Below are 15,503 nucleotides of genomic sequence, written 5' to 3'. Positions count from 1 at the left end.
AGGGGAAAAATTGGGAGAGAGAATCCCAAGCAGGGATATGGGCCTGGAAGTCATGAACTACGAGATCATGACCTGAGCCAAAGTCGGATATTTAAACTACTGAGCCACCCAGGTGCCTGTAACATTTTGTTGATTCCTAGAACTTCCATTTCTGTTACTCATTTGTTCTTGTACGGTGACTACTTTTTCCGTTAGAGCCCTTATCGCAGTAGATATTTTAAATTTCTGGTAATTCCAACATCTGCCATTTCTGAGTCCAGTTTTGATGCTTGCTCTGTTTTTTCAAACTATTTTTTGCCTTTTAGTATGCCTTATGATTTTTTTTGGTGAAAGCAGGACATGATGTCCTGGGTAAAAAAAAAAAAAAAAAAAAACTGAGGCAAGTAGGCCTTTAGTGATAGCCTTTTCCCCTTCTCCTCCCAACCTCCCATACCTCTCAGGTGGTACAGGATGGCTGGAGGGAGCAGGAATTGGGTATTTCCCTTCCCCCAGGTTCTGGTTTCAAAACGGTTGATTTAACACTCCCCTGTTGGATGCACAGGGCGGGGGAAGTCTCTCATCTTCACTGTGAGAACCTCGTTCAACTCATGGAGGTAAAGCTCACCAAATGGGGGGCATCCCCCCCAACACAGACTCCCTCTTGTTCTTAACTCTCAGAGTTGTCCACACTGAGCCTCCAGCAGTTTGTCAATTGCAGTTTAGGTTTTCCTACCCTGCTGCTGGTTCCCATGGAGGTTTCTACTGGTGAATTTCTATTTTTGTAAATTGTTGATTCTTTGCATCCACTTGTCTAAGTTTTAGGGAAGTGGTTTTTGTGACCTCATTTCTCTCATGGACCTAAGAACAGTTGTGAATTTTCAGTCTGTTCAGTTTTTTATATATTAAGACACAGAGTGATGACTTCTAAGCTCTTTACATTTGCATTTCTGGACCAGAAGTGGGAAATCTGCCCTACCTTCTCTGTGCTTTTTACTTCTTTCCTCCCTTAAATTAATTTTTTTTTAAACTGTGGTAAAAAATGCGTAACATAAGATATATTCACCATTTACAGTTCAGTAGGGTTAAGTATATATTTGCACATTGTTGTGCAACCAGTCTCTGGAACAGTTTTTTTTTATCTTGCATGACTGAAATTCCATACCCATTAAACAGTAACTCCCATTTCCCCCTCCCCCAGCCTGTGGCAACTACCATTCTACTGTGTTTATTTGAATTTGAATATTCCTAGATACCTCATATGAGTGAAATCATATACTATTTCTCTTCTGTGACTGGCTTGTTTCACTTAGCACAGTGTCCTCAAGGTTCATCCAGGTCTCCTTTTTAAGGCTAATATTTCACTGTAGCGTATACTACATTTTGTGTCTCCATCATCCATTGATAGACAGACACTTGGTTGCAATAGTGCTGTCATGAACATAGCTGTACAAATTATCTCTTTAAGATCCTGTTTTGAATTTTTTTATAGTTAGGCCTAGAAGTGGAATTGCTGGATCATACGGTAATTCTATTTTTAATTTTTGGAGGAGCTGCCATACTGTTTAGCTTTGCCGTTTTATTTCCCACCAATAGTGCACAAGCGTTCCAGTTTCTCCATATTCTCACCACCACTTGTTCTTTTGAGAGTGGCCATCTTGATGGGTGTGAAGTGGTATCTCATTGTGATTTTGATTTGCATTTCCCTAATGATGAGTGATGTTGAGTATCTTTTCGTATGCTTGTAGGTCACTTGGGTATCATCTTTGGATCAATTATTCAAGTCCTTGGCCCAGTTTTTAATCATGTTGTTTGTTTTTTGTTAGGTTGCAGGCGTTCTTTATATATACGTTGCTTATTGATGCCTTACAGATATATTATTAATATCTACTCTTACCAAGGTCTAAAGTTATAATAATTCTATCCTCTTCCTTCAAAATACAGAGTTTTAAGAACACTTGAATTCTGATTTCCTTCTTTAGGACTTAACAGGTTATTATCTACCATTTCAGGTAGTTCCACTTTGGTTTTATCCTGTCCTTCCCCTTCCCACTCCCAGTTAATTTTTGTTTATTGTTTAACTGAACCAATGCTTGTTTGGGTTGATTTCTTTGCTTACTGTTTCTTCTTGCATCTCATGCCTTTCCTAAGTGATCATTTTCTATATTCTTTTCTTTTCCTTTGAGTAGGCTCCACCCCCAGCGTGGAGCCCAACACAGGGCTGGAACTCATGACTCTGGGATCAAGAGTCAGATGCTTAACCGACTGAACCACCCAGGTGCCCCATCTATATTCTGAATTACATCCGTAAATAGTTTTTTCAGTGAAAGTCTGTTAATAGTAAACACTTAGGTTTTTATTTTCCTTTGTGTTCTGAAAAGTGTTCAATTGTACCTTCTTTCATAAAGATATTACCATGTCTTTTGTCTTTTTTTTTAAGTTTTAGGTAGAGGGGGGGGGCCGGGGGGGGGGGTGGAGAGTGAGAGAATCCCACGCTGTCAGCACAGAGCCTGACTTGGGGCTCGAACTTACAAACCATGAGATCATGACCTGAGCTGGAACCAAGAGTGGGACCCTTAACCGACTGAGCTACCCAGGTGTCCAGTTTTTTTTTAATTTTTAAAATTTATTTTTAATTTATATCCAAGTTAGCATATAGTGCAATGATTTCAGATTTCAGTGATTTATCCCTTATGTGTAACACCCAGCTCTCATCCCAACAAGTGTCTTCCTTAATGCCCCTTACCCATTTAGCCCATCCCCTCACCCGCAGCCCCTCCCAGCAACCCTGTTTGTTCTCTGTATTTAAGAGTCTCTTATGTTTTGTCCCCCTCCCTGTTTTTATATTATTTTTGCTTCCCTTCCCTTATATTCATTTGTTTTGTATCTTAAATTCCACATATGAATGGAGTCATATGATATTTGTCTTTCTCTGATTTATTTCACTTAGCATAATACCCTCTAGTTCCATCCACGTAGTTGCAAATGGCAAGATTTCATTCTTTTTGATTGCCAGGGAATACTCCAGTGTGTGTGTGTGTGTGTGTGTGTGTGTGTGTGTGTGTGTGTGTGTACACACCACATCTTTATCCATTCATCTGCCGATGGACATTTGGGCTCCTTCCATACTTTGGCTATTGTCGATAGCGCTGCTATAAACATTGGGGTGCATGTGCCCCGTCAAAACAGCACACTTGTATTCCTTGGATATACACCTAGTAGTGCAGTTGCTGGATCGTAGGGCAGGAACTTTTTGAGGAACCTTCATACTGTTTTGATAAGTTCTTTAACGTTTGTTTATTTTTGAGAGAGAGAGAGAGACAGAGTGTGAGCAGAGGAGGGGCAGAGAGAATCCGAAGTAGGCTCAAGCCTCTGAGCTGTCAGCACAGAGCCTGACACAGGGCTTGAACTCGTGAACCACAAGATCATGACCTGAGCTGAAGTCTTCAGGATGTTTGACTGAGCCACCCAGGCACCTCTCTAGTTTTTTGTTTTGTTTTGTTTTGTTTTTTAAAAAAGATTTTTAAGTAATCTGTACACCCAGCATGGGACTCAAACCCACAACCCTGAGAACCAAGAGTTGCGTGCTCTGAGCCAGCCAGGTGCCCCATCCTGTCTTTTGTCTTCTATTTGACACTTAAGTTTCTGTTGAGAAGCCAGTTCAGTTGTTACTTCTTCATAGAATATTTTTCCTTCTTGTTGCTTCTCTTCTCTTTGTGGTATTCTGTTGTATCCTTATCATGTGTCTAGGTGCAGATTTAACTTTTACCCTGCTTGGTTGGGACTTTGTTTCCTAAATATGAGGCTCCCTTTCATCAACTCTTGAAAAATACTTAGCTAGTAGTTCTGCCTCTCCCCCATTCTCTCTGTTCTTCCTTTTGGGCCACCTGTTAAAACTTCATTTTTGGACCTCTGTATTTTATTCCCCCTATTAACCTTTCTTTCACAAAATTTTTAAGTTTGTGCTACCTTTTGTAATCTTCTTATATCTCTTCTCAAATACTGCATTCTTTTCATTTGCATCTAATTTGCCATTTTTCTTTCCATTTCTAAGCGATTCTATTTGGTTAATTTAAAAATCTTCTGATCTTTGTTGATACCATTTTCTTGTCTCCTGGTTTTGATTCCTTCTTTTATGACTTTAAACATTGGAATGTACTTACAGTTTCTAGTGTGTCTTACTAACTTTGGTTCTTACTGGTGTAAATACCTGTTGTTCAGTCATAGTAAAAGATTGGTCCTTCTGTGTTTTGTAATTTAGAATTGTAAACTCAGGTTCAGCAGGACTTTATCTATAGGACTCTTATGTGACCTTGGTAGAGAGTCTCTCTCTCCAGAGTATTTTTGTTTACCTCTGGTAGGTTTCCCAGGGATTTTACCAGGCTGAGACCATTTTTGGTTAGATTCTCTGCGAGGAGAAGTTGATACCAGACCCCTCAGGGCAGTGTAAATCTGAACTCTGAACTCAAGTGAAGGCAGGCCAAAGATTATACATTCTCTAGGGATATACCCTTTTGTTTCTCCCCTCACGGAGCCTAGGTCCTTTTATCTCCCTGGTGTCAGTGAGGTGACTTTTTTTCACTAATCTACTTCTTTACCTGAAGCTGTTGTAGTTCTTAATAATTTTAGGATTATTTACTGCTTTGTTACCTAGAGCTCTATGCATTATCTCCGAATGATAACGGGGAGAGATGTGGTAGGGATTATTATACCCATTTCACAACTAAGTAAAACTGGAGCTGTTACTCTCCTGAGATGACTCCCTGACATTATGTAGGTGGCAGATGGTAAAGAGATTCTTAGAGCTTGCCATGAGAAATGGGGTATTCTTCTGTGTTTTTTTGCCATGCAGCCACTGGTAGCATTCTTCATTAGCATGAAACTAGGTATCACCTCAACATCAGTCATAAAGAAAAACCAGTGTTTTTCTGCAGGTTTATTAAAATTCATTCATTCAACAAATTTGAACACCTGCTATGTTCTAGGCACAAGAATTAATACAAGAGGTCTGTTAACAACTGGGAGCTGAAGTACAGATAATTGGATTTGCTGCCTGACATGCGTTCTGCTTTCCATCCAAGTTAGTTAGCATATAGTGCAACAATGATTTCAGGGGTAGATTCCTTAGTGCCCCTTACCCATTTAGCCCATCCCCCCTCCTACAACCCCTCCAGCAACCCTCTGTTTGTTCTCTATATAAAGAGTCTCATGTTTTGTCCCCATCCCTGTTTTCATATTATTCTTGCTTCCCTTCTCTTGTGTTCATCTGTTGTGTCTTAAAGTCCTCATATGAGTGAAGTCATATGATAGTTGTCTTTCTCTAATTTTGCTTAGCATAATACCCTCTAGTTGCATCCACGTAGTTGCAAATGGCAAGATTTCATTCTTTTTGATTGCCGAGTAATATTCCATTGTGTATATCTGCTTTCCTTCTATAGACTGATAATGGTCTCCAGCTGCCAAAGAAGGTTGTGGATGCCAAGAGAAAGGTAACCATTTCTCAGCCCCCTGAGTGGAACTGGATGCCTCTAGGAGCCCACACCGGCTAGCAGTAGACATGGCTGAATTTACAAGCTACAAGGATACTGCCTCCAGCCGCCACTTGCGGTTTAAGTTACAAAGTCTAAGTCGCCGCCTCGATGAGTTGGAGGAAGCCACAAAAAACCTCCAGAAAGCAGAGGATGAGCTCCTGGATCTCCAGGACAAGGTGATTCAGGCGGAAGGCAGCAATTCTAGCATGTTGGCAGAGATTGAAGTGTTGCGCCAGCGAGTGCTGAGAATTGAAGGTAAAGATGAGGAAATTAAGAGAGCAGAGGATCTGTGTCAGCTGATGAAGGAGAAACTTGAAGAGGAAGAAAACCTCACCCGGGAGCTGAAATCTGAGATTGAACGGCTTCAGAAACGAATGGCTGAACTGGAGAAGCTGGAGGAAGCCTTTGGCAGGAGTAAGAACGATTGTACCCAACTCTGTCTGAGCCTGAATGAGGAGAGAAACCTGACAAAGAAGATCTCCGCTGAGCTGGAAATGCTCAGGGTCAAAGTGAAAGAACTAGAATCTTCCGAGGACCGCCTGGATAAAACTGAGCAGAGTTTAGTGTCAGAGTTAGAAAAACTGAAGTCATTAACTCTGAACTTTGTAAGTGAGAGAAAATACTTGAATGAAAAGGAGAAAGAGAATGAGAAACTGATAAAAGAGCTCACTCAAAAACTGGAGCAGAACAAAAAAATGAACCGAGATTATTCAAGGAATGCTTCTAATCTTCTGGAAAGGAATGACCTGCGGATTGAGGACGGGATCTCCTCCACACTGACGTGCAAAGAATCAAGAAGGAAGGGCGCTCTGGACTATCTAAAGCAGGTAGAGAATGAAACAAGAAACAAATCAGAAAACGAAAAGAACCGAAATCAAGAAGACAACAAAGTTAAAGATCTCAACCAAGAGATTGAGAAACTCAAGACACAAATCAAACATTTTGAATCTTTGGAAGAAGAGCTTAAGAAAATGAGGGCCAAAAATAATGATCTTCAGGATAATTACCTAAGTGAGCAAAATAAAAACAAACTCTTAGCCAGCCAGCTGGAGGAGATAAAGCTACAAATCAAGAAACAGAAAGAGTTAGAGAACGGGGAGGTAGAAGGGGAAGAGGCTTTCCTGTCCGGCAAAGGCAGGCATGAGAGGACTAAGTTAAGAGGCCATGGCAATGAGGTACCTGTGTCCAAGCACACACCGCGGGAACTGTCCCCTCAGCAGAAGCGGGAGAGGCATCGAAACAGAGATATTGCGCTCAACCATGAAAACTGTTCTCTGGGCAATAGGCAGGTTTCCTCTCCCAGTTTCACCAATAGGAGGGCAGCCAAAGCTTCCAACATCGGGCCGATAACAGACAGTGGGACTCAGGAGACAAGGAGAACTGAAGACCGATTTGTATCTGGCTCCTCTCAGAGTGAAGGGAAGAAGTCCAGGGAGCAGCCTTCAGTGCTTAGCCGCTACCCACCTGCTGCTCAGGAGCACAGTAAAGCTTGGAAGAGTACTCCCAAACCAGGTACTGAGGGTGGGTTGAAGGGAAAAGTGGAGAAGACAACACGAACATTTAGTGATAATACCAACCATGGATCTGTTCCCAGTGACGTACTGGGTAGAGCTGACAAGGCTTCTGACACCTCTTCTGAGGCCCTCTTTGGCAAAAGGGGGCAGGTACCTGGCAATGGAAGTCAGGTAACCCAGGCTGCAGACTGTGGCAGTCCTAAGGCCGTTGGAGCTCTGGCCTCATCCCGAAGATCTTCCTCAGAAGGGCTCTCCAAGGGCAAAAAGGCTGTCAGTGGCCCGGAGGCTGATACCACTTCCCCAAATTCCAAGCCTCCACTTTTATCAAAGTATCCTTATAATTCCAGAAGCCAAGAGAACATCCTTCAGGGCTTTTCAACCCCAAATAAAGAAGGTGTTGATCAACCCGTAGCAGTCGTGATGGAAGACAGCAGTCAACATGAGACCCTGAGGTGCCGGGTCATCAAGCCCAGTGGCAGAGAGAAGCCAGACTCAGATGACGACGTGGATGTGACGTCTCTTGTTACTGCCAAATTGGTAAACACCACCATCACTCCAGAGCCAGAGCTCAAACACCAACCCAACTCTAGAGAGAGAGCCAAATCCCGAGGGGGACTCAGAACCTCCCTGTTTGAGAATGATAAAGATGCTGGGACAGAAAGTGAGTCTGTGAAACCTGTCAGAGCCTCCACCAATGCCACGGAATTCCCAGACGCCAATGGTGCTGGGGTAAAAAGCCAGCGGCCCTTTAGCCCCAGAGAGGCGTTGCGGTCTAGAGCCATCATCAAACCTGTCATCATTGATAAGGATGTGAAAAAAATCATGGGAGGATCTGGAACTGAGGCCACAATGGAGAAGCAGAAATCCACCTCCAAACCAGGGCCAAACAAGGTGACAAGCAGCATAACTATCTACCCCTCTGACAGCGGCAGCCCCAGAGCTGCCCCAGGTGAGGCCCCGAGGGAAAGGCACACATCCACCAGCAACATCCAGGTTGGGCCAGCAGAGCTCACATCAGTCAGCAACCACGTCAGCTCTCCCTTTGAGCTCTCCATTCACAAACATGACATTGCTCTGCAGTTCACAGAAGCTGAAAGAATGGGAGATGGGCCCCTGAAGAACAAGCCAGAAACAGTGGTCTCTCGGAGCAGCATTATAATCAAGCCATCAGATCCTGTGGAGAGGAACAACCATGCCCCCCCAGCGGAGACAATCAGGTGGAAAAGCCATAGTGCCCCTTCAGAAGTGAGCTCTTCAGATGCCAGACACGTTACTGTGCGGAACGCCTGGAAGAGTAGGCGAGACTTGAACTCCTTAGAAGACCCCCCAACTCGAATAGGTAGAAACGTGGAAGCCACCAACGCCTACACCCAGAGGGCCTCCACAGACTGTTCAGACCTTGGACAGCCCAAGTTGTACCTTTGTGAGCAGGGTGCTCAAAGGGCAGGAAATTCAGGGGATGCCCCTGAGCTCACCTCCAGAAGGACCCAGAGTAGCCTCACCGTCTCTGAGGTGCTGACTCGTCGGAATCGGGTGGGAGACACAGCCTCGGCTGCAGCCTGGAACCACTCGGCAGGCGCGGTGAGCCCCCCCGGGGCCCCCCCCCCCCCTTTACTCTTTTACCTTCCTCTTTGCTCCCTCTACTCTGGCCTGTGTGTCTCAGGATTATGCGGCTGAGAAATCCTGGGAGAGCTAGATGGATTGCTCAGAGAACTGAAAATAAGGTAGGTTTGGCCTTGAAGAAGAGTTTAGTACCTTGAAGGAGGTGTTTGCCAGAGAGCAGCATGAGTTTCCCCAACCCCCTTTTCCAGTTTATCTCTTCTATATATGAAGGTCACACAAAAAAGAGAGATCTAGCCTCCATTCTCTTGGTTTGCCAGCATAGCAAAAAAACACCTCCCCCTAAAACCCTATAGAGCAGCACCTAGAAGCCCAAGAACCAGCTGTGGCCACTGGGAAGCCCTATGCCAGGGTACCCGGTGACCCTTCTGTAGCACACGTAGGACGGGGGTGGGGGGGCAGGGAGAGAGTTTTCACAGCAAAGTTTTGCCAGCTGCTGGCATATGGGGGAGGAGAGTGAGGCTTCCACTGGGCCTACTTTATATACTTTGTGTCCATGTTGTCACTTTATTTTGTCTAAGCCATTTTATCATCAGTCTGAGGGCAGAACTAGTTCAGTATGGCTCATTACAGGATAGATAAATCCAGAACCACCTCCGCCTCTGAGGGTCAGAGTGTCAGAACAGCACCTAAAGGGGAAGCCCCTAGGAGTGTCTTTTAGATGTGGAGCCTCTGAGGATGAGAGACGTTTTGGAAGTGGTTTCCTTCTTTTTAAAAGGCAGGTGCATTCACTTGAGATGTCCTGTGAGTCCATATAGGGTACTCACCATCTGACAGAGCACGTTCCCACTGCCACAGTTTCTCCAAGAGCCCTGTGGGCAGGTATTATCTCCACTTTTTAGATTTACACGGATGGTCAGAGCCACAAAGTGTCATACCTAAGGCCACCCAAATGAATTATTGGATGAGAGCTAGGATTTGAATCCAAGATTCCCGTTTTTTGTTTTTTGTTTTTTTTTTTTTTTGTTTTTAAATATTTATTTTTGAGAGAGAGAACACGGGCAAAGAGAGAGGAAGACACAGAATCCCAAGCAGGCTCCATGCGGTCAGTGCAGAGCCTGATGATGTGGAACTTGAACTCACAAACTGAGATCATGACCTGAGCTGAAATCAAGAGACAGAAGTTTAACCTGCTGAGCCACCCCGGTGCCCGCAAGATTCCCGTTTCTGAATCCAGTACTCTTTCTACCCTGCCAACGTTTCTCACTCTTACTTCTGTTTTGATCTGCGTTCTCTCTGAAGGACCAACACTGAAAAGGCAGAACTCTGGTAGGAGAATGGAGAGAGAGGGGTGTTTAGTCCCTTGAAGCTCTGGCTGACAAACAGGATAAGGCATAGGTGTAGGACCCAAAAGGGAAGGCACCTGGGCTTTTTGGTAGTTTATAAGTGGAAAGTAGGAAAAGCATGGTCCAGTGTCCTTTTTGGCAGTATATACTCCCTTGTTTCCCAGCAGGGAAATGCAGCCTGCACGCGCAGAACTCAAGGGTCTCTGGGCCTCCTTACAGGACCATGTGGTGCAGGCCCCGTCCTCCACACGCCCTTGCTCAGTTGTGAGCCGCCAGTCTACCCTCTGAGCCCCAGCAGCTTGGGAGTTTGTAGTCTACCGGTTTCCTTAGGCCAAAGCGAATCTCTGCAGTTCAGCTGTTGTCTGCACTCTACCTCCCTCTGCCAGGCTGAAGACGACCACTGGGAGAGGGAGGGAGTGTGTCTTGTTACTCGCTACTGTCCTTCGCAGCTCACTTTTTGTCATTTTTGGCACAGGAGGAAGGTGACGACTGCACACTCGGTGTCCACAGACGACTGCACAACTCCCTGGAGCGGTCTGAACTGCCTGCGAAGCAGGGGCTGCCAGAGCCCGGGCGAGCCCGGGCTGAGGAACGGTTACGGCCAGCCAGGCCCTGTGCCGAGGACAACTGAACCAGCTGGGTGAGGTCTGCTGTCTCCTCTGCTCCTGCTTCTCCGCTCTCCTGCCTTCCTGCCCCATGAAGGATGCAAGGCCAGTTAACCAGGCTAGACGCCAGGCCTTGGCTGGGAGACTGTGGCAAACCAGGCTGTGGCTCGGGTCATTTTGCCAGTTGGCCAGAGGGGATCAGAAACTACAAGCTGGACATAGTCACCCAGGCCCAGCCTTCCCTGATGCATCAGTTCTCTCTCCTTGCCCCTGTCCCCAGATCGGATGGGCCACTCTGGCCCCCAAATGGGGAAAGATCTAGAAACCCCTTGTATCCTCACCATACCACAACAGCTGAAAGCTCTCTTCTGCTTCTCAGTGGGTCAGAGGGCAGCCCCTTCAGTGTGGTTCATTTCTTCCTCTCACCGCATCCAGTTCACTCCTTGTTTGCCCTGGGGGCCTAAGTACCCCCTAAGACTTAGCAGCCATCACCTCCATCTAGGGGGCTTCTACTCCTTTCCCCTTTGGAGTTCCTCAGACTTGTACAGCAGAAGAGGTCTGTGCTGCCTCTAAGGGATTACGGGACCAACCTTTAGGCTGAAGCTTCTCGGACATCGCCCCCGGCTGACAATTGTTTCCTGGGGGCAGAGCACACGGGTACCCACCTATTGGAATGGCATCATCCCTCCCCTCCCCTGGCTCTATGCTCACCTTCCAAAGGCACCTGGAAGTGCACAAGCCTCACGCATCTCCTTTTCTGGGCACCCGTAATGCTGCTGGCACTGCCTGCTCCTCTCCCGTGGCTGGAGACTTCAGGCTGACTCCGTCGTTTCCATCTTTGGAATACTTCCGGACTAAACTGGGCCTGACCCAGCATACTCGAGGCCTTCTAGGAAGTGCCCAGCAAGGGGGAAAGTGGGCTGGAAGAAACATTTCCCCAGTCACTTCACAAAGCAATAGTTCCATGAAAGGCATGGACTTTCTTCCTCTTCCTTCATTCCCCCATGGAGGAGGAGGAATCGCACTTTACCGAACTGATGCATTCCTACAGAAGTGGGCCCATGGTTTCTGCAAATTGTCGTGATGACTTCACTGGAGGAAAAGTACTACGTGCCCACTGAGGGCCCCAGGTTTATATAATACAAAATGCAACAAACCTTTCAGGAAGCCACATAAAGTTGAATAGTTTCCTTACGTCACATGGGGAAGTTGAAAAGAACCGTATATTCTTGGCATTGCTTTTTGTGTAACTTTCTCAGTTCAGAGAAGGGCTCCCTTTTCAAAGGCTACTTTTAATGGCACAGACACTGTTCCTTCATAGTGAAAGAGAGCATTACTAGGAGTCAGGAAAGCTGAATTTGCTTCATGGCTTTGTACTTTCTTGCTGTGTGACTTTGGGCAAGTCACTGTCCTCGTGGGGCCTCAGTTTCCTTATCTATAAAAATGAATTCTTTGTAATAGTCTAGAGACCAGGGTCCTAAATCTGGCATTCTGAGGTGGTTCTGTTTACACTGTCCTGTGGGGGTGATTCTGCTTTTGGAAGGTAGCATCCAGATGGTTTTGGGGAATGGGTCCTCCCCGGCCTTGTTTTTCTGGGCCTTATTCTTTTCATGTTCTAATGTCAGGAGGATGAGCTCAGAGAAGCTCCCTCATTTTTCTAGTTTGTAAGATGAAGGGATAAGATCAGATGGCTTCTGCAGCCCTTTTGGCACCAGCCTTGCCCACTTGCCACACAGCATCCCCTGGCTTTTGTGACACAAGTTGGCTGTCTCCCGTTGCTGTGCTTCGTGGGCCATAGTCCCTGCCTGCACTTGGTGTGGGAACCAGTGTTCATCTCGCCCGTGTCTGCCTTCAGACTTGGCCATCCTGGAGGCGGCTTGGGGGCACGCTGATGAGCTTCCTTTCGGGGTCAGGAATGTTTTGCGCTTACTTCCATTTTCTGGAGGTCTGCCAGTCTAAGGGCATTGCTGTGTAGCTCATCTTTCCTCTACATAGTGCTGACTCAGCTGCTCAGTTTTAAGATGCTGTTTTCAAAATCTCTTCCTGCTGCTTCTCCTGGGTCCCTGGCCAGAAACTAGGAAACAGACCTCTGCGGTGGTCAACTGAGGTTATAGGAAACCAAGTCTGTGGCTCTTCTCTGCTGGTGGAAACAAAAGGGTGCCAAGCCATGCCTACAGATTTCGCCGCTAATTCTCTTCTTTGGGCATTGGAGCCCTGGATTCTGGTGCTGTAGCTCCTGGTGCCAAAGTCTGGATCTTTCCACACTGCAGCAGCACCAACATCTGCCACTACCCAAATACTCTGGAAGAGGGACAGCTATGGTGCCCTCTTGCTGGGGGCTGCTATCTTAAAGTCTGAGTGCAATAGGGTTTGATTGTAACAATTATTTCAGGATAAATATTGTTTCCTTAATCTGCGTACTTTCTAGAACCATTGTAAAATAGATTTTATTTTTAACTCTCCTCAGCATTGCAGAAGATACCATTTGTAATAGCAGATGAAGGCTGGAGGCTCAGTTCCTCTGGGTTTCAAATGGCTGGCAAGGCTGGCTCTCAGATTCCAAAGTTGGAAGGCACCTTTCTGAAAAGCAACCTCTGTGTGACCTTCTGGACCCAGGCCTCACCACCAGGGGTCCTGGAGGAAATTTCCATATAAAGGGGAGACCTGGTAATTAAGTAGCTGGTCCAGTCAAGCCAAATACTCCCACTGTCCCAGCCAATAAACCCACTTACATGACAAGCCTCTTCTGCAGCGTAGCTCCAACTCTAGATTTTACTGGCAGGTGTATTTGTTGTGGGAGGGTTCCCCGTGAGCCCAGAGAACCTGGCACTCCAGAGCTGCTTGGTTGGAGGAAGCAGAGCTGGCTGAATGCCAGAGGCTGGTCTCTCTTCCACCTGCTGCTGCATCTCACTACTCTGGTACTAAAAGCAACCAGAGAAAGCTGCCGGGATGGTGGGCAAAGGGGATTTGCAGTGGGGCCAAGGACTCCAACCTCTGTCCCAGGCAAGCCTGCACATAAATCATTCCCCTCTCATGGGGTGTGGGAGGGTCTATGTTGATCTTGGACCTGTCATCCTGGGGCAGTTTTAGTGCTTTATATTTAGTGGGTTAGCGCCAGGTGCTACCATTTTCCAGTAAAGGAACCGGGACCCAGAGGCTGGGTCCCTAGCTGCCTCTGTCGATGTGGGGTTTGTTGTCACTCTGACGAGATTGCTTTGGAAGAGCTGCTTTTAGGGATTATCTTTTGTCTACCCTGGGTGGGCCACAGGGTGTTCTCCTCAAAGCCTCACAACCAAGACCATAGGAAAGGGGCCCTATTTTCCTGCTGCTTCACAGCTCAGAACATGTACTGAATGGAATGTATTTTTAAGAGAATAAAGTCTATTTTTTTGTATTTTAAAGATTGGGAGGGCTAGGGAAGTACAGCCCTCAAAAAAAACCTGTTAATGCATTAAAGGCCCCTTTGCGAGGGGGCATCAGTATCTGTCAGTCCACATCTACTTGTTCAGGCAGGTGCTCTGGTCTCACCCCTGCCCCTTGGAGTCTAGGTGCAGCAGCTTCTACATTCCTGCTCCAAGCCTGGGACCAAGGAGGCCGGACCCTGTTGCTGGAAACCAGGGCGAAGCCATGAGCAGTGACTCAGGGCTCCTTGGGTGCATGTGTATAGTGGAAGCTGCCTGTCTGCATGTATCCTCTGGCTCTAATGCTGTCTGTTGGCTCTGCAGCACAATATGTAACCAATAAAGCTCCCTAGTTTCCATGTGGTCTGTGTGAGTCAGTGATGCCATTTTTGTTGATGTCCTGAGTACAACTGTTGTCTGTGCACTGGTATAGCTAGTATATGTCATTGTATTTTATTTACTTAAAATACTCAGCCAACTAATTAATGATGCTGTAAAGACCTGAGGCTTGGAAAATGACACACCTACCACCCACATAACTGAACTGGACTTAGAATTGTAGCAGCTATTTCATTGCTACATTTTAGTTTTAGGCTTGTCTGTTGTCACGCACAAAACGATGATTAGTCTCAAGCTACCTATGCCATGTATTTAAAAAAACACACGTTTTAAAGCACCTAACTCTGGATCAGATAACTCTGACCCCCCTGAGGTAACAATATTAATGGCAGAGCTGGGATTCAAATATAGGTCCAAAGTCCATATACTTTCCACTGCATGCTGTTCTCACCTTTATACCACTTGCCCTGATCCTGTTGCGCAGATGTTCTCCACTGCTGTTACTCGTTCCAAGACTAGGGGAAAAGCCCTCTCCGTCTTCTCTTCGGACCACCAATGTAATGTCACCTAAATCTTACTAAGAATAAAACCTCATTTAGACTAATTACAGGGAAGAATTGTAACATTAGTAAAAGCCAATTTCCAGAAACAGATCACGTACATGCATTTAGTAACACTGTTAGGAAAGCTTGAGAAGGAACAGTTACTGTAATACCTTTCTTATAAAAATGTTTTACTACCTTATATGAAATCATAAGTATCCTTATAAGAGGGGAGGGCACGAAGATAGGACTAGAGAACAAGAGAAGCAGAGATTGGAGTAATGTGCTCTGACAATCAACTGCGAATCAAGTGAGCTAAAGCCAACCCTCAAGTAGTGTGCTTTGACGATGGATGCAGAGGCCACCCAAGTCAAGGAATATAGAAGGAACACACTAGAAGCTAAAAAAGCAAGGAAATGGAACCTTCCCTCCAAAGCCTGCTGTGGTAATCTGTTAACAGCAGCAGTAGGAAACTAACACACCAGCTAAGTAAGTCATCTAAACCCTCGATCTTCTTAATGTAACACTTCCTAAACTTTTATAGCAGTACTTTGGACAAAAGTGGAAAGTTAGCACATACCCATGGAGGGAACCTGGGGAGTAAAGCCAGATGGTCTGCTAGAGACACACCCAAACTCTGCCTTGTTTCGTCTTAATGATTCAAAATTTCCTAATATCCATATGCTTGA

The 15,503-nt window shown here is 45.9% G+C and overlaps 1 protein-coding gene across 5 annotated transcripts in view; it reads left to right on the top strand.

Moving 5' to 3' along the window:
* The window catches only part of LUZP1 (leucine zipper protein 1), a 109,333-nt gene extending 95,034 nt beyond the window's left edge, over positions 1–14,299 (top strand). For all 5 annotated transcript variants that reach the window (XM_040464524.1, XM_040464501.1, XM_040464520.1 and 2 more), the window contains 2 exons: positions 5,415–8,602; positions 10,403–14,299. In XM_040464524.1, the coding sequence (XP_040320458.1) occupies positions 5,534–8,602; positions 10,403–10,558 (3,225 nt within the window). In that variant the 5' untranslated portion in view covers positions 5,415–5,533 and the 3' untranslated portion in view covers positions 10,559–14,299. The remainder of the gene's footprint in view (positions 1–5,414; positions 8,603–10,402) is intronic.
* The last annotated feature ends 1,204 nt before the right edge of the window (positions 14,300–15,503 follow it).

This window comes from Herpailurus yagouaroundi, unplaced genomic scaffold, assembly GCF_014898765.1.
Source record: "Herpailurus yagouaroundi ecotype Mexico unplaced genomic scaffold, PumYag 77, whole genome shotgun sequence".
NCBI classification, from domain to species: domain Eukaryota; kingdom Metazoa; phylum Chordata; class Mammalia; order Carnivora; family Felidae; genus Herpailurus; species Herpailurus yagouaroundi.
This window is presented reverse-complemented; position numbering and strand designations above follow the sequence as displayed.